We start from the raw sequence: 19,050 nt of genomic DNA on the forward strand, positions 1-19,050 counted from the left end.
GCAATACTGCTCAAAGTGGGCGAGTCGGTTGGAAAGATGTGTCAATGAAGCAGCCGCATGAACTGGTCGTTCCCTATGTGGCGCGGTGGAAGGCTCCTCATGCTGTGGGGGAACATCATCAGGGATGTCCTCAAGATCCTCCTCGTCAATGGCATGCGAGAGACGGTACTGAAGAAGATCGGTCCCATGTCGGTGCTCAATCATCCTCATGGGTAACATAGTCGTGATGCTCTGTGGGGATATCTGACCTATCAGGGTAAGTGCTGATGACTGGGCCGCGGTGTTGAGGAGGCCGAAGTGTCTGGCAAGGCGCGTCACATAGGGGCCAATGGAGATCACTCCCTTCTTCTGCCGCTCGGTCTAATGGTGAATGGCGAAAGCAATGAAGTAGGCCAAGTCAGTTACGTGTGCATTCGCCATGCACCATAAATAGTAGGCGTCGTGGGTTGTGACGACCCCAGTGCTCTCTTTCCTTCTGGTCAAGGTATGTAACAATATGGCATGGAGATATAGTAGGAAAGGGGGAAGAGCTGAGGCCTTCGAGCGGCTGGGGTCGTAGGTGGAAGAGAGTGGTGCCAAAGCCTTCCAACACAAGGAGGGGGAGATGTGGATATTGTGTGGTAGTGCATTCATGTCCTCCTCCTTCACAAACTCATCGGTGTAAAGTCTCAGAGCAACTCCAAACTCTGGGATACTCATCGCACGAACTAGATCACCTAATCGGAAATGAATGGTGCTTGGGTCGTCATTGTTCGTCATCACCACCTGTAGTGATCTGTCGTACGCGTAATATCTGAAATAGCTCCTCCTGCGAAGCTTGCGGAAATTTAAGGAACGGGTGCTGAACTTCGGCTGTACCACGTACCAATGAAGAACCCGGTCCCCCACGTCTCTTTGAGGGTGGGACCGCGACCTTCTTTCCTCTTGATGACGACATAATGTACCTGAAAATATATGACCATTGATAGAATCCAAAATACATCAATAGTTAAGCAAGAGGCCTAAAACTAGTATATGCTATTTAGTGGCTTAAATAATTCAAATATAGAAAATTCTAAATCAAATTCCTAACTTGTCTAAAGCAAAATAGTATAATATCTATGTAAACCATGTAGAATACTAATGTAGCAATATAAATTGGAAAAATAAAGTTGAGAAAGTGAACCAAAGGCTGCTATATGGCGGCGCACGGGCATGTGGTGGCAAGCACGGGCGTGTGACGCAGAGAGGAAGCCGTGTGGTGGGAAAAATGAAGGGTGTAGAGAGGGGAAACTGGGGATTAATGTAAGGGGAATGGATTCAGGGTGGTTTGAGGGTTAGGAAAGTGAGAATCTTGGGAATGGTGGCCGGAATAAGGATTAGGGAGTGGGGAAGAGGAGTTTTCGGCTAGGGTTTTGAAGGGGGGAAGAAGATGAACAATAGTTTGTTTATATAGGGAAGGTACACACAGCCTAGGGCCACGCCCGTGTACTTTGAGGGTGAGCCTGAATTTTTCAATTTAGGTCGTACCCGGCTACTGTCCCACGCTCGTGTATCTTGAGCGTGTGTGACACACGGCCATGTCGCACGGTCGTGCCTAACTTTGTTCGCTTCTCCCACGCCCGTGTGTTATGGTAGCATGCCCGTGTATTGTTGTACACAGCTGAATGGCACGGGCGTGTCGCACGCCCGTGTCGAAGAAACAGAATCGAGCCTTGTCCTTGGCACACTCGTGGGTTTTCATTCCTACACCCGTGGTCTCCTATCAAGTTCACCCACGGCCATGTCGCACGGTCGTGGAGATTTATCGCACATCGTGTTTTGGGAAAATCATGGCCTGCTTCAACACTGCCATATCGCACAGCCGTGGTTTCTTCCCCTTTTTGGCCATGTGTCTGGCCGTGTGTGCTGAAAAACTTTACAATTCAAAGATTAAGTTAAGGATCTAAAGTGTTAGAAAATAAAAATAAAGAAATCAAAATATGTTAGTGCTCGGGTTGCCTCCCGAGAAACGTTTATTTATAGTCTAAGCTCCACTTACCTCTCTGTTGAATGATCATGGTGGTTCGAGGAGTTCATACTCCTCATTCTTGTTGTCAATTTTAAAATAAGGTTTTAAACGGGTGTTGTTTACCTTAAAAGTGTCGAACTTGGGATGACTCACCTCAACCGTACCGAATGGGAAAATACTGAGTATCGTAAGAGGGATTTCCTCATTTGGTGTGGTAGTGACAATGTGGGGATCTACGGCATCCAGAAAGACTGTATCGCCAACCTTAAGTTGATTAGGAGAGGTATCGGGGCTTGTTTTTGCATAGTTTCGGTTTATCATGTGTTCTCAGTTTGTGTTCTCGCCATTCGTCTAGCTCCTCTATCCGTAGTCTTCGTTCTTCATAGACGTCTTTGTTCTCTTCATGATAGTAGCACACTGTCTCTGTTGTCTTGGTTTGAGGAAGTTCCTACAAGGACGATTGAATATTAGTTTTATCATCGACAGGTTTTATAGCATTATCTTGAGTCTTAGAGGTTTTGACTGAGTCGCGTGCTTGGAGTGTTACTGCGTCGTCACCTGCACGAAGCGTTAGCTATCATGTGCCTACATTAATAATGGTTCTGGCAGTTGCTAAAAATGGTCGTCCTAAAATTAAAGGTACCTCGTTATCCTCATCTATATCTAAGACAACGAACTCTACTGGGTAAATAAATTTATCAATTTTAACGAGAACGTCTTCAATAATACCCTTAGGAAATCTAACTGTTTTGTCAGCAAATTGTATGCTCATCCTAGTCTGTTTGGGTTTACCGAGACCTAGTCGCTTAAACATTTTATACGGCATAACATTTATACTTGCCCCTAGATCAGCTAAAGCATTATTCACAGATAGACTACCAATTAAACAAGGAATTGTAAAACTCCCTGGATCTTTTAATTTGTTAGGTAGCTCATTCTTTAGAATAGCTGAGCAGACTGCATTAAGTTCCACATGCGATGTAGCATCTAATTTCCTTTTATTGCTCAGAAGTTCCTATAAGAATTTCGCTGAATTGGGCATCTGCGAAAGAACTTCAATAAAGGGTAAGTTAATATGTAATTTCTTAAAGAGTTTGACAAACTTACCGAATTGTTCTTCTGTTCTGTCTTTCGTCATCGCTTTAGGATATGGCACACGAGGTTCATGATTTGTACTTACCTGTTTGGGATCATTATTGTTTACCTCTTCTCGACCTTTGTTCATCACATTGTCTTGCTGTAATTCTGGCTCAGGTGTAATGAATCCTTCATTATCTTGGGCACTAATTGCATTGAGGTGTTCCCGCGGATTAGGTTCAGTATTACTTGGTAAGCTACCTTGTGGTTGTTCAGAGATTAGTTTGGATAGCTGGCCTATCTGAGTTTCGAGTCCTTGGATCGATACTTGTTGATTCTTAAGTGCTGTCTCAGTATTTTGGAAATGGGTTTCTGACACCGGGATGAATTTAGAAAGCATCTCTTCAAAGTTTGGTTTTTTCTCCTGTTGATAAGGTGGCTGTTGAAAACCCTGAGGATTTTGTGGCTTTGAATTTCCTTGACCTCCCCAGGAAAAATTGGGGTGGTTCCTCCAACCTGCATTATAAGTATTACTGTATGGGTTATTTTGAGATCTAAAGTTATTGTTACCCATATAGTTGACTTGTTCTTCTTCAGTTGTAGGATTGAAGGATTGGTATTTTGTATGCACACCTCCGCCACTTGAGTCACACCTCATTACTGGATGTACCTATGTAGAACCAAGTAAACTGTCAATCTTTTTATTGAGAAGTTCTACCTGATTAGAGAGCATGGTGACTGAATCGATGTTATAAACGCTGGCTGTTTTCGTTGGCTTTGTCCTCATAACTTGCCACTAATAGTTGTTCAATGACATCTCCTCTATGAATTCATAGGTATCTTCTGGTGTTTTATTGTTGATGGTTCCGCCAGCAGCTGCATCAATCATTTGTCTTGTCGAGGGATTCACACCATTGTAGAACGTTTGAATTTGCAGCCAAAGCGGTAACCCATGGTGAGGGCACCTTCTCAGTAAGTCCTTGTATCTCTCTCATGCACCGTAAAGTGTTTCTAAATCCATCTGCACGAATGAAGAGATATCATTACGTAATTTAGCCGTTTTAGCTGGCGGAAAATATGTTAGTAAAAATTTCTTGGTCATTTGTTCCCAAGTAGTGAAAGACCCTCGTGGTAACAAGTTTAACCACTGTTTAACTTTGTTTCTCAGTGAAAAGGGAAATAACCGAAGACGAATGGCATCATCAGAAACGCCATTGATTTTGAATGTATCGCAAAATTCAAGAAAACTTTCCAAGTGCGTGTTGGGATCCTCATCCTGCAAACCATCAAACTGAACAAACTGTAGTATCATCTGAATTGTGTTAGGTTTTAGTTCGAAATTATTCGCAGCAATAGTAGGTCTAACTATACTAGACTCAGTTCCTATTAAAGAAGGTTTAGCATAGTCATACATAGTACATGGAGTAGGATTTTGATTAGCTGCAATTGTAGGAGGTAGCTGATTACCTTGGTTTTCGGCCATCTCTTCGGTTGGGGTTTGAGTATCATCTTCTCACTCGTTCTCCGTGTAGTGTAAACTATGCCTTATTTCTCTTTGATTTCTAAGAACTGTACGATCGATTTCTTCGTCAAAAAGTAATGGTCCTGATGGATTTCTTCTAGTCATAAACTATAAAAACCTGCCAAGAGAGAGAAAAAGTAAATTAATAAATAATAAAATAAAATAAAATTGCAAGAAAAATAAATGGCTAAAGTAATAAAAATTTAGTGTTCATAATATTTCAGTTCCCCGGCAACGGCGCCAAAAACTTGATCGCGTGATTCGTAACAAGTAATAAATATTGATAATGAAGATCAAACCTAGACTAACTATTATCACGACGAAAAGGCAAGCGCACCTATCGAACAATAGTATAGTAATGGCAAGACCGGGATATCGTACCCAAGGGAACCAAAAGTACTAGTAATAACTATCTTTTTATTATCTAACCTAGAAATAAAAGGGTTTGTTTATTAAACTAATTATCTAAACTAATTAACTAATTTAATTAAAGCAAAGAGAAAATTTGGAAAAAGACTTGAAGAGAAGCAATTGATAAAGACGACACCCAATGAGGAATCCACCTAGATTTCACTTGTTATCTGACTCTGAACCGGATGATTTATTCACTTGACTTGATCCGTGAGACTCCCTAACCTATGTTATTATCCCTTTCGAGACTAATAACGTCTAACCCTCATTGAATTAATCGAAATTTCTTTCTTAATTAAAACCCCTAGAGAAGCAGTAAATCACTCTATGGACTCCTATATTAGGTTTCACCCTAATTCGGCAAAATCTCGTAACCCTATTTCTAGGTGTTCGATCAACTCCGCTTAATTATGCCAAATCTACTCTTAGGCAGCGTCTATTCCTCCTCTTCATAAGCACATCAAATCATGAATTAATACCCAGAATATTAACTCAAGCATTAAGAACACATAATTAAGAACAAATCAAGTATTTATCATACAGTTCAAATAATAATAACAAGATCCATAGGTTTTATCCCCATTAGGTATCTAAGGGGTTTAGTTCATAATAAAATAAGAGTACATCTCAAAAGTAAAATAACAAAACATAAAGAAAACTCTAAAACCCCTGAAGGAATTCTAAGAGAGATCTTCAGTCTTGGAGTAGCTCCGGCTTTTGAGATGGATCGTCTGGCTTCCTTCAAGTAATTCCCGACGTGTGGTTCTGTATTCCAGAAAAGTTCTGGAAAAAGCGGACTCCTTCCAGGCCACACTTAGGGTGTTTATATAAGCTTTGGATTGGCTTTCTTCTTCCCTAAATACCCTTTTCCGTGTAAAATACAACTCTTTGAAAAAGGGACACGCCCGTGTGCCACCGCCGTGTGACGTGTTTGCCAGGCTGTGTTCAATCCGTTAAATTGCACACGACCGTGTGGGTTCAATGGTCAGGCCGTGTAAATCGTGAAAACCTTGGTCGACACCGCCGAAGGCCACGGGCGTGTGAGATGCCTGTGTGGCAAGGCTTAGGCCGTGTGATCTTCTCAATTTGGTCTGTTTTGTCCCTTTTTAGCTCGTTTTTGGCTCTTTTTGACTCTTGGTGCTCTCCTGAGTACAAAACATGAAATAACCGGATTAAGAGCACCAAAATCCACAAATCTAGTAATAAACATCCATAAATATGCTAAGTATTTGGGGTATAGATATGTATAATTTGGTGTTTATCATGAAGCTAGATTCGTGCTATAAATATGGAAGCCTTGTTCAACCTCGATAGAGGTTTTATTGTTGAGGCAAGTATGTTAGCAATGGCTCACATAACTTACTATACTTAAAATTGGCAATTTTTTAAACAAAATCTTTAAACTTTGAATGATGCTAATAATGTGAAAGCATGAAGCTCAAATGTGAAAATCAATCCATCTGACGGAACTTATGTAACACCCTTTACCCGGTCGTCGAACCCGAGCTACAGAATGTTACTACAATTACTAAAATAGATCACATTCAATGTAGGCTTAAAAATTCAATTAAACAATAAAATACTTCATAGATCATGCAAAATATGATTTACAAACTAAATTGAGTCTCAAACGAGCTTACGAAAACTCCTAAGTTGACTCGAGAATAAATAAGGATCAAACTGGAAATTTAAATGAATTAATTTATAGAGTTACAAACCGTAAGCTCCAAGCTATACATATACATTTAAACTAAGTAATATCACTATATACATATTAATTTCATAATCAAGCTCAATTTGTACAAATCTAACTTATATTATATAACATTCAACTATTTATAATCCATCAATTCCATAGTATTTACTTCATACCATTAGTCAATTTCTACCTAGAAAATATCTATTTCACATATGGATATTTCATAGCATCACACATTACCAAAATAAAGGCTACAAGTATAACTTGTACTAATATCATCTCACAACATAACCATTCGATACTACATATTTGTTTATATCTATTATATATTTCATATTTTTTATTTAATCCTTTTGGTATCAAAAACATTATAATAACAATTCCACTATAAAGCAAAACAATATAATACAAATATATCATCAATTAATAAAGTAAGTCTCATATGAATTCGCTTGATTGGATCAACAAACAAATTGAACCTTTAGGGATTAATTGGTAATTTTGGCTTTTCCATGATTATCTTCGGTTTGGTTAAATTCTCGATCTATAAAATAATTCAATTTTATTTATTAATTCTAAACATATTATAACAACCTATTACATTAATGTATCAGTCCAATTTTAGTTTTCTAATGCCCCAAAAGTTTGTATTTTATTCAATTTAGTCCCTAAAATAGAAGTTGTCATCACTTTCAAATTTGAGCTCCAATTTTTAAACCGATTTTAAATACAACCTTCTACAACCCTCTATTATCAATAATTATAAAAAATTATACCAAATTTCAAAATATTTACACTTTAGTCCCTATATTCAAAACTAACAATTTTCACTTTACAAAATAGTCATTTTCATATCTAAACTTCTAATCTAATCATTTAACATCAAAAACTTCAAGCATTCATCAATAGAAACATTTTCAAACTTTAAAAATTTTAAAATAAATATATGAGTAAGCTAAATTGAGTTACAACAATCTCAAAAATATAAAATTTACGAAAACAAGCTTCACCAAATATTGAAGCCTTCAAAAATGGCTTCCCAAGTTTTCTTTGATAGCCAAAATTGGTTTAGAAGAAAGATAGAAAGAAATGGATGACAACTTCCATTAATTTATGTTTTATTAAATTAACATTTATAATTTAACATATTTTACAATTAAATATATATATATATCTAACCGTCCACCATCTTTTGAAATGGTATATTTACCATTTCAAGTCTTGGTTTAATTATTTTTTAAGTCCATAAGTAATTAAAATCTCAAATATTTTAACTTTTGTAAATTTTATGATTTAGTCCTTGTACCTTATTAGTTACTAATTCAGCAAAATTACTTATTCAAAATTCAATTCATCTAAATACTCACTCCATGTATATTTAATAAAAAAATTCACGAGCTCAGTTTACAGAAACGAGGTCTCAATACCTCATTTTCTTGAACCACTGACTTTAAGGTTGTCACACTTGTACCTTGATTAATTATCAATTCAATAAAATTTCTAAACCATAATTCAATGTAATTCTAAATAAACTCATAAATATATAATAATATTTACGAATTTACTCGTCAGAAATAGGGTTTCGAAACCATCATTTTTCGATACCATTGAAAATCGAATTGATACAACTTATCTTGAAGATTAGATTGGATCCGATCAAGCAATCAGAGATTATGGAGATTGGATTGAGATAGCATTGTAGACATATCTTTAACAATCCACTTTACATTGGTCATCCTTATTATACTGTACATGCTATTTTAGCTGCAATTTTATTGGGGAATTTATAATAATTGATCTAGTATGTTAGCAAGTCTCAAAACTCTTATATATTTGGAGAGACTTGTACAAGTTTTGTAATCGAGTGAATTAGCACTTATCTATTCATTGAGTAATTAAGAGTGTAAACAAGTTTATTTCTTAGTTTACAACTTAATTTTCTAGGGAAAAAACTTAGAGGCGAGTGATCTAGATCTTTAAGTACAAAAGAGAGGTTGTTATGCAGAGGTGTCATAGGACTTGCATCACTTTTTGTATTGGGATTAAAAATAGTGGATTCACTCATTGAGCTAGTCTTCGTAGACGTAGGGAAACCAAACTGCGTAAACAACTTACTGAGTTCTTGTTTTGCTATTATTGTTGCAATGCCACCTTCAGTGGCCACTGCAACTAGCACTTTTGTCATCACTAGCTATTTTCTTTGCAAGTTTCGATAGTAGGTTCCAACACTTAGCAATAAAATCTTACTCTTATAGAATTAGTTGAGCAAAAATCTTCCAAGGGACGCAACTAAATTTTCAACACTCTCTACATCTTCAATTTACTCATTTAATGGTATATTTTGCTTATCTTAGTTTTCCACAAGTTACTTTGAAACCTACTTCAAATAATAAAGGGGGGAACCATTGTTAATACCTACTAAAATTATCCAGTTAATAGTTATGGCTCAAAATAAAGCAAAACGCCATATAGCTTATAATTTTTCAAGTTTATACATTAGAGTTAGCCACTAACCCATGGCCCATAAATGCTCATTCTCATATAAAGAAAAAAGGACACTACACCATTCAATAAGCTCAATAAAAAAAAGAGATGCTAATACTTCTTAATGACCAAGATTGTTATTTCAACCAAAAATTGCTAAAATAGTGGATCTAGTTAGTCAATGGGCAGCATCTAGACAACCCACAAATCAATTATAAGTGCTTAGTTTTATTATCACCATAAGTATTACCCCTACCACACATATCTTTTTAACATAATTTCTTCTCTACCAAAATATTGACTCAAGTATTGGAAAGCAACTTGGAGCAAAAGCTGTGATCCTTTTAGCTTACTCATGTCTTGCAAATTATTGACTATAGAACCTAATCCATCAACTACAAAACTCAACTCACCTTAAAATTTTCAAGCATAAGAAAAATAATATCAATAAACTCCTATTAGAAGGACTGTTTATACTAAAGTTACATTTTGATTCTGATTTTAATTTTGATTTTTTAATCTTGATTTTAAAGGGTGATCATAATTAATTATATTGAAGACTTTATTCCATAATTAACGATTTTTGTCTTCAAGAAAATATCAACATTGTAGAAGCTTCTCCCAACCTTTTATCTCTGTGTGTTGTTGGCATGCAAGGAAACTCCACATATTCCTATAATTACTTGTTTTCAAATGATAAAATTTGTGTCAATTGTTAATGATTAGCTTATAATGATTGTAACCAATAACAAATAAATTTGTTTCTTCCTTAAATAACAATAATCGGAATTAATGATAATGTTTGCTAGGTTATAAGAATCTATCAAGTTTCTTAGTATTAGCACTTTTTTTGTTGTTGAACAAGACTAGAGGTTTCCCAACTTTGCCTGGACTCATTTGTATTTCTTCCTATTAATTTGATATATTTTAAAATTTATTACTACTGACTACAGGAAAATAGGGTTTTAGCGGTGTTTTTAGTGGCGTTTGAACAAAAAACGCCGCAAATATTATACATTAGCAGCGTTTGCAATAAAATGCCACAAAAAACTGAGCAATAGCGGCGTTTTTGATCCAAACGCCGCTAAAAACTGAACAATAGCGGCGCTTTTGGAAAAACGCCGCTATAGGTCGAGGTTTTAGCGGCGCTTTTGAAAAAACGCCGCAAAAAAGTAATTTAGTTTATGGGTTATGGTTTAGTGTTTAGGGTCTAGAGTTTATGATTTGGTGTTTGGGGTTTGAAATTTAGAGGTAAATATGGTAAACTACTTAACTTGTGTATTTTGGATTTTTTTATAATATAAATCTAAATAAGATAAATATAAATTATTATTTTAAAATATATATATATATATATATATATCAAAATGGGTTAAATCCCAAAAGTATACATGAACAATGGTTTAGTGTGCAATAAGTTAAATCCTAAAAGCATAAATTATGAACACAATTATTGATATAACATCATTTTATATTTATATATTGCATACATAAATATTTATATTGATTCAATATAAAAATATATTGATGTATTTATTTTTAAAATGTGTATGATTAAATCAAAATTAAAGTTTCAATTATACATTTAAACCACAATTAGAATTTCACATCTACAATTACACATTAAATCGAAATTCATATATAATTCGATATGTATCTCTATCAAAATTTAGGTGTATACATATAATTAAATATCTAATTATGGTTTAAGGGTTGGGGTTAAGGGTTTATGGTTTATGTTTTATGGTTTAGAGTTTAAGGGATAGGGGTTATGATATAATGTTTATTATTTTGGGGTTTAGAATTTATGATTTAAGATTTAAGGTTTAATGTCCATGGTTTAAGGGTTTATGATATAATGTTTATTGTTTTTGGTTTAGAGTTTAGAGTTTATGGTTTAGAGTTTGTGGTTTTTTGGTTTACAGTTAGGATCGTAGTACTGTTCATGGTTTTAGGGGTTAGGCTATTAAGGTTTAAGAGTTAGGATTTTTTATAAGATAACAAAAAATCAAATTATTTTTGGGTTTAGGTAAGTAATAAGATTCTTTTTTAATTACTTTTATCCCTTGTAATATATATATTTAGGGTTTAGGATATAAGTTTATAGTTTGGGGTTTAGGTTTAGGGTTTATTGTTGGAAAATTGAAGCAACATTTGGATTTTATTGAGAAAAATTTTAAAAGTAAAATATAGAAAAACACATGTCAAAATGAAAAAATAAAATACTATTAATTAAAATAATTTTAAAGTTATTTTTGGGTATATGACTGATTTTTTAATTTATATATTAATTAATTTCTTATATAATTATAAAAGATAATAATTGTTTTAATATATTAAAATTATCAATATAGTTTAAATTATTTAAGAGATAATGATAAAGTTTATATATATTAAAACAAAATAATAGATTTTAGCAGAGCAAAACGGTACCATATTGTGTAAAGGGAAATAACTTTTTGTGGCGTTTTTATAAAAAACGCCACAAAAGATAAGCAATAGCGGCGTTTTTTATAAAACGCCGCAAAAAATCTTACACAAAACGGCGCCGTTTTATTACCCAAAATGCCTTAAAAATTTTTCCCTAAATCGGTTCCCCCTTCCCCCCGAAATCCTAAAATCTCTTTTTTTTTCCTCCTTTCTTTTTCCCAAAATCGGTTCCCTCCTTTTTTTTTTCCTAAGATTTTTTTCTTTTGGATTCTTTTTCCTGTTTCTCTTTCTCTCCTAATTGAAGAATATTTTGATATCCTTTCTCAAAGGTGCATTCAGTAGCCTGGAGTTGCACCGGCACCAAGCTTGCTTCCGGTTCCGTCGATCAAACCGCTCGAGTTTGGCATATTGAGCCTCACGGTCATGTAAGCTGTCACCCCTCTTTTTTTAATTTTCTTCGTTTTTCATTGTTTCTTTCTCTTCTGGGTATTTTGAATGTTGCTTTTTATTACAGCACTAATAATGAATTGGGATTTGATTCGAGATGCGTCTTCGTGCACTCGTTCTCATGGGCATCCTTTTGCTTAGGCTTTTAGGCTTTTAGGTTCAGAAGGTGAATTTTGTCCTTTGATTGTTTTTGTTTTCTTAATGTTGTTAAAATTTTATATCAAGAGAAATAGTGGAAGGAAAGTTTCATGTTTGCATAGGAACTAAGTTAGATTTTTGTTTGGAGATTGTCATTTTCAGGAAAAAGATGACCTTGAGGCCAGGCTTCGTGAAGTTAATGAAACACTTGAGCAAGCATCATCCCAACAGTCAGGTCTGCAGCAAGAGCTTGAGCGCACACATCAACAAGCAAATGAAGCATTGAAAGCAATGGATGCAGAGAGGCAGCAATTACGAAGTGCAAACAATAAGTATAACCACTGTTGAACTACATGATTCTAGCAATGAAGTTGAACAAAAAAAAGTGCTTATCCCTCATAATGAATCTCATTGTGTTTACACTGATTGATATAGTGGTTAACATTTGTTTTCCTTATTATCAAACAAACCATGTGATATTTTCAGGAAAAGAAAAGGAGAGCTGGGAAGCTGCCTCTCTGGCATTTAAAACAAAACTGGAAGTTGCTGAGAGTAACTGCATTCGTGCTGAAATAGAAGCTGCTAAAATGAGAAGTATAAAAATTGCATTATCCTTTACTAAAATGAGAAGTTTAAATGAGTATAAACGACGCTGATTCTGTTTCTGCATGTTGCAAATACACTGCTCTGACTTTTGAATGTATTCTATTCTATACTCATGACAATTCATTTTTCCTTCTAGGTTCTTGAGAATATCCAGGTGTCCATTAGAAATTTCCATGTTTTGTACAGTGGTATGAAATCAAATTCAGTAAGCATACCATCTTCTCCTGCCTTATGCTTCTTCTATGGTAACTCTTGTTTTTTTTTTCTCTATTTATTATAATAAATCTGATGCTTTGCAACTATTACTGTTTAAGTCACTTACATTTATTTGTGTTGTTTGTATTTGTTTTTAAGATTATTTTTATGTCTGTTGTCATTGCTTCTATATGTTGTTTTCTTTTTTGTACTTTACTGTCCCTTTTCTTTTCTTGTTGGTGATTCTAGCTCTAGGACTTTACCATTTATTACAAGAAATAGAAATTAAAGAAGATGGATGTCTACTTGCATGCTAATCATGATCTATTCTAGGGATGCAAGTAGACTTAGTAAGCCAGGGAACCATTGTAGATTTTCCTTGTGAACCACTTACTTGATCATCTATAATAACTATTGTCTTTATCTGTCTGACTGCTTTGTGGAGTCCCTGTTTTGAATTTTAGAATCATATGTAATCTCTTTAAAAATTGGCATTAAATTGTTTTTAGGTTTTATAATTACATTTCTCTTTGTTATGTTATTATGCAACTTATTTGATTTAACGTCTGGATGCTTTTAGGAGTACTTGTTTTGAATTTTAGAACCATATGTAATTTCCTTAAAAATTGGCATTAAATTATTTTTAGGTTTTATATTAACATTTCTCTTTGTTATGTTATTATGCAACTTATTTGATTTAAAATTTTAAAACATTTATTTACTTAAATGTTTTTGCAGGAGCAGGTTTTATTTGGTTTAAGATTCTCTAGCTTGACAATGTTAAAGCAAAATTCGGTTGGGTAATTTCTTATGTCTACTGTAATGTTCTTGATTTTCATTGTAATTTTCACAGACACATACTATCTTCCACTTTGTCATAGGGACATGAAGGAGTAAGTTATTTGAATTTCCTCAACTTAATGGCAATAATAGTTGTGGCTTGGCTTACATGTGAAATTTACCTTGTTCTGCATTAATTTTGTGAAGTTCCACTAACCAATGGCAAATTTAATTTGCATTTTGTTTTCTTTCGCTTTTTCATAAGTTTTGCAAAAATTAAGTCCAAATGTTGATTCTTAATTTGATACGTAATTAGCTCTAATTTCAAATAAATTCTTACCTTATAATGGCTGAGAATGGGTCAGGTGAGCAAAGTTGTGGAGGTTGAAGGTTTGGAAATTTATTGTAGCATCTGCAAGGATGCTGCCAAGGATTTGAGCTTGAGCAATACTGGGTACAAGCCTCCAAAATTTGAGCAAGATGAGGATGTAAATCTTGATGATAATATCTTATATTTTACATGGTTATGATTTAAGTCCTTATTTCATTGATATCTTTATATTAATCTAATTTTTATTGTTTATTTTAGTTTTGATTCTAAATTTTATTTTAATATTTTTAGTTAAAATTTTAATAGAAAATTTAATTTGATAATGAATTTTAATAGAAAATTTTTATATTTATATCATGGATATTATTCTTCTCAATATTTTGATAATGAATTTTAAGTTTTTATATTTTCATGACTTTTATAATATTTTATTTTGCGTTTGTGGGTAAGCGCGCGAAAGGTCATGACCTTTAGCGGCGTTGTGGAAAAGCGCCGCTAAAGGTCATGACCTTTAGTGGCGTTTTTTTAAATAAACGCCACAAACTTTAGCGGCGCCGTTTATAGCGGCGTTTTTTGTGGCGCTTGTAAAAACGCCGCAAATAGTTTTAGCGGCACTTAAAAGCGCGGCTAAAGACCTTAAAAAACGCTGCTAAAAGTCAATTTTGCTGCATATTCATATTCAAAAAAGAAGAAATACTGCTGGCAAATATTCCTAGATTAACCAGGAATTTAATCTAACCCTCAACTGGACCTTATAATTTATTGATAAAACAATTAAAATAACAAAGAAAAAAAAATTAAAGGAAATACGTGATTCCGTGAATGTGGAGATCATATTAAGTTAAAAAGTGAAAGGGTTTGGTCGACCATAGACCTGATTATAAGCTGAGCCATTCGTCTAAACTTGAAGATTTGTTCGAAAAGTGAGAGGGTTTTAACAAATATATAAGCTTAAAAAATGGTTTTGGACAAATAACAAGGCTCATTTAATAAGGCCTGTATCTAAACGAGTCAGCCTCAAGTAAGATATTTGGCTTGGGTTCGGCTCAAATTTGGCTAAATTCTTTTTATTGCTGTTTATTGTTGTTTTGCTATTGTTTGCTGTCATTTTGATGTTGTTTTGTTATCATTTTGCTATCATATTACTATTATTTTGTTGTTATTGTTTAGATATTATATAACTCTTGTTTTATTATTAATTTTGCTATTATTTTAAAAGCATTTGTTTGCTAAGTTGTAATTATCTTAATGTTATGTAAGTATAAAGATTTTTTTTAATATATTTTCAATTTGTTGAAAACATTTATTTTAATATTTTTAGCGTATTTGATATATTATATTTTTAATTTATTTTTACATACAAAATTTTAATATCAAATCAGACTCGAGTTTTATATTTTTATTTAGGTAAGACTTAAATAAAATTTAAAACTTATTTTTCAGAAAAACCCAAGTTGAAAAACAAGATTAAAATATTGATGAACCCATAATCAGGGTGTATAGATAGGCTTGAATAACTGTCATAATTACCAAACAACAAAAGACGGTAAATGTGGCTGTCTAGAATAATGCCCTGCAACATTATTATGCTTTCTAATTTGTTGCATTTATCTGCCAATACCGCACAATATTTGTTCACTTAAACTCAAATCCCTGAACGATTTAACTCTTTCAGAAGAAAAAGCCCAAAAGATAATCTTTCGGCTTCCCTTTGCTGCACAGGGCTCTAGTTTTGACTCCATCAGCAGCTTAATGCGTACTTGCTTTGTTACCCTTTTTGTCTTTACACTTTGAAGAAAAATGAATAATATGATGGCTTATCAACTCTTTTTTAATTTCTTATTACTCACAATAGTAGGAAAACTGCATATTGCTGAATTAAAATGATTAGCTTTGAAACGTATAACAAATACAAATGTTACCTGATCTGTCTTCAAACAAATAATATAAAATTTTCACAACACAACAACATTAACCAACTGCACTAAAAAAAAATAAAAAAAAAAATGTGTTCTAAATCACTTAAGTGGTTGTCGGTAGGCATTACCGGCAGGTGGCAGCGCTCACAAAGCGACAAACTGCAGCAGTTCCAAGGTGCGGCGATCGGCGGAAAATTAAAAAAGAAATACTAAAGTTTTCAACTTTCTACGATAAACCTAAAACCACCACCAAAAATCAAACTTAATAAATATATTAAAAAATGTTGAGATCAAGTTCAAATCATATAGACCAATCCCAATATTAGCATAAACCATTAGTAAATGTTCCTTTAGAACCCTACATAAAGGGCTTCAGTGTCCCCCATTCACCACTGTTGTGCCCCTTAAGGACCCCTCAACAGCCCCACTTTCACCTAGCCGGCCAACTCTCCCCCTCTTTCCACAAACCCCATTTTTTTTAGCACCATTTCCTAGTGTACTCGTGTGCTTTTGAAAATTTTAAAGATTATTCCTCTTGTTCTGTTTTCTGCTCAAAGCTCTTTTATCTGTCCCTTTCTTTTAGTTTCTGACATGGCATCCTCTGGCACTGGCTCCCCTTGTGGTGCATGCAAGTTTCTGAGACGAAAATGCGCCTCTGACTGTATATTTGCGCCTTATTTCTGCTCGGAACAAGGTCCTGCAAGGTTTGCAGCCATCCACAAAGTTTTTGGTGCTAGCAATGCCTCCAAATTGTTGTTGCATATCCCAGCTCATGATCGTTGTGAGGCGGTTGTCACCATTGCTTATGAGGCCCAAGCAAGGATTAGAGACCCTGTCTATGGTTGTGTTGCTCATATTTTCGCCTTGCAGCAACAGGTATTAGATTTCCTTATTGTCCCTTCTCAAGGAAGTTTGCATATATAATATAATTAGAACAAATATATTTCCCCAACATCAAACCTCTTTGAATTTGATCCATGTTCCTTTTCACCAGTTTCAAGAGTTGTTTTCCTTTTGAGGTTTATGATTAGCTTTAATTTGTTTCTAATGTTGATGTGGATTTGATAGGTGGCATACCTCCAAGGTCAATTAATGCAAGTGAAAGCACAACTAGCTCAAAATGCTATGAATTCACATAACATGGAGAGTCAATGGCAAGGCAATCTTTCTGGTGGTCCTTCCATTCCAACATATCCAATCTACATGAATCCCATTTCGCCACAAAGCTCACTTGAGTCTGTTGAGCTCAACAGTGCTGATAACATGAATATGCAAGAAATACAAAGCAGAGAGGAGTTTTCTAATATCCATGGTTACTCTAGGAAGAGACCATACAATAGTGATTTGGGTGAGCTTCAAGCACTTGCCCTTAGAATGATGAGGAACTGAACTAAAAAACCCATCCTTTTGTTTTTGTTTTCTTTTTCATATATGGAGTAATGATTCTGGTTCCGTTCTGATGCTGATGATCTTTCATTTCCAAAACAATGATTGTACATACGGAGACTGTTACCAAGTAAACTTTAGTACTAAACTTTCTCATCTGCCAAACAATATTGGCATTTTCCCTTTTTTTTAAATTATTCAGCTCTATCTGCAACTCATGCTGTTGGTATAATAAATTACTGGGGGTGGTTCATTCTTGTCTGTTCTGACAGCTGAATGGAAGCTTAAAGTCACCAATAATGGAGCTAACTCCATTTGATAATCAAATGTATTATTTAAATAATCTCCTTTTGATCATACCTATCAAAACCAATGATGAATTATACATAAATACCTACAAATTTGAACCCATTTCCTACCATCAAATATTAATTAAGGAAGCAATATTGTTGGAGGTCTTTTATTTTTCTTTGAAAAGTCAAAGGAAAAATTCATTTAATCAAGCAAAGATACATCAACAGCAAACTAAAATAGTTTAAATTGTTGGGGTTATGTAGATCTCACACTCTCTCATAAAACTAAAATAGTTGCATACATTTTTTTTATGATTAATATCTTAAAACTATTAAATTTATTAATATAATAATATTTATTATACATATAAATTTTTAAATCGATACGATGTTTATATCATATAGATCGAATATTGTATTTATTAATTAAATATATATTTGACCATTTAATGTTTCTTACACAAAATAAATATAATTAGACATTTTGAAATTACTCTATATTTAATATACATGATTTATTTGAATAAAATATAAAATATATTGATAAAATCATTAAAATATTAATTATATAAAATTATAAAAAGATATATTATTTATATTATTTTATACTTATGTAATGTTGAAAATATACTACAGTAAGATAAGTTTGTTAGCATTGACAAGAAAAATAAACCAAGAATTAAGAAATTAAAATTTCTTGCGTCGTGGAGGAATCACTGCCTTATAAATGAATTCGCTCTAATTGATGTAATCGTGTAGTGAATGTTGTCCCTTCATGTTAACACAACGCTATAATATTCGTACATCTAAATAAAGAAGGTAAAACACAATTGGTATTATTCTTTTTAAGAAAATCACACTAGAATCAATTTTCAGGAAAGTTCGTAAGGGTCACAATCGATTCCATTTACTCAAATATCTAGACAGAATGTAATTTAGGGGAAAATGGCAAAAATTTTAAAAGAAAGTGGAAAAGAGGCAAGGAGGAGAAAAGAGTTTTCTGAAGCTTGCTTTTTGCTTTCTATATGAAAATAAGGAAAATAACTTTCCATTTATGCTAGTAACAAAAGGGTAAAATAATAAATATTCAAAGGTAAAAGAGAAATTTATTTCCACACAGCAGCAAAAAATATATTTTATTTCAGATTTTCGTAACAGTCAAAGAAAAAGTAAAAATATTTATAAAGAAATTATTTTCTCGAAAATAATATAAGAGTCTTATCTAAAAAAAATACAAAAACACGAACCGAGTGTTAGACTTATAACCCAAATACCCAATGAAATTAAGAAGCTGTTAATAGTCAATATTTAACCAATATGGGATATACTTAGCAACCATCCT

At 33.6% G+C, this 19,050-nt stretch overlaps 1 protein-coding gene and 1 non-coding gene across 2 annotated transcripts; both read left to right on the plus strand.

Moving 5' to 3' along the window:
* Window positions 1–4,014: 4,014 nt before the first annotated feature.
* LOC128284509 (small nucleolar RNA R71) lies at window positions 4,015–4,121 on the plus strand. The gene has a single exon (XR_008274934.1). It is a non-coding gene; the product is annotated as a small nucleolar RNA R71 (small nucleolar RNA).
* A 12,279-nt stretch (window positions 4,122–16,400) lies between these two features.
* On the plus strand, window positions 16,401–17,609 carry LOC108459992 (LOB domain-containing protein 16-like). Its single transcript, XM_017759377.2, has 2 exons — window positions 16,401–16,905; window positions 17,098–17,609. The coding sequence occupies exons 1-2, from the start codon at window positions 16,621–16,623 to the stop codon at window positions 17,416–17,418; spliced, it is 606 nt and encodes a 201-aa protein (XP_017614866.1). The 5' UTR covers window positions 16,401–16,620; the 3' UTR covers window positions 17,419–17,609.
* The last annotated feature ends 1,441 nt before the right edge of the window (window positions 17,610–19,050 follow it).

This window comes from Gossypium arboreum, chromosome 11 (assembly GCF_025698485.1).
Source record: "Gossypium arboreum isolate Shixiya-1 chromosome 11, ASM2569848v2, whole genome shotgun sequence".
NCBI lineage: Eukaryota > Viridiplantae > Streptophyta > Magnoliopsida > Malvales > Malvaceae > Gossypium > Gossypium arboreum.

Bases quoted from the DNA above. Each gene is read 5' to 3' on its own strand.
- LOC108459992 (XM_017759377.2), top strand. From the start codon at position 16,621: ATGGCATCCTCTGGCACTGGCTCCCCTTGTGGTGCATGCAAGTTTCTG. The intron at 16,906-17,097 runs GTATTAGATTTC...TGGATTTGATAG, and splicing joins TTTTCGCCTTGCAGCAACAG to GTGGCATACCTCCAAGGTCA.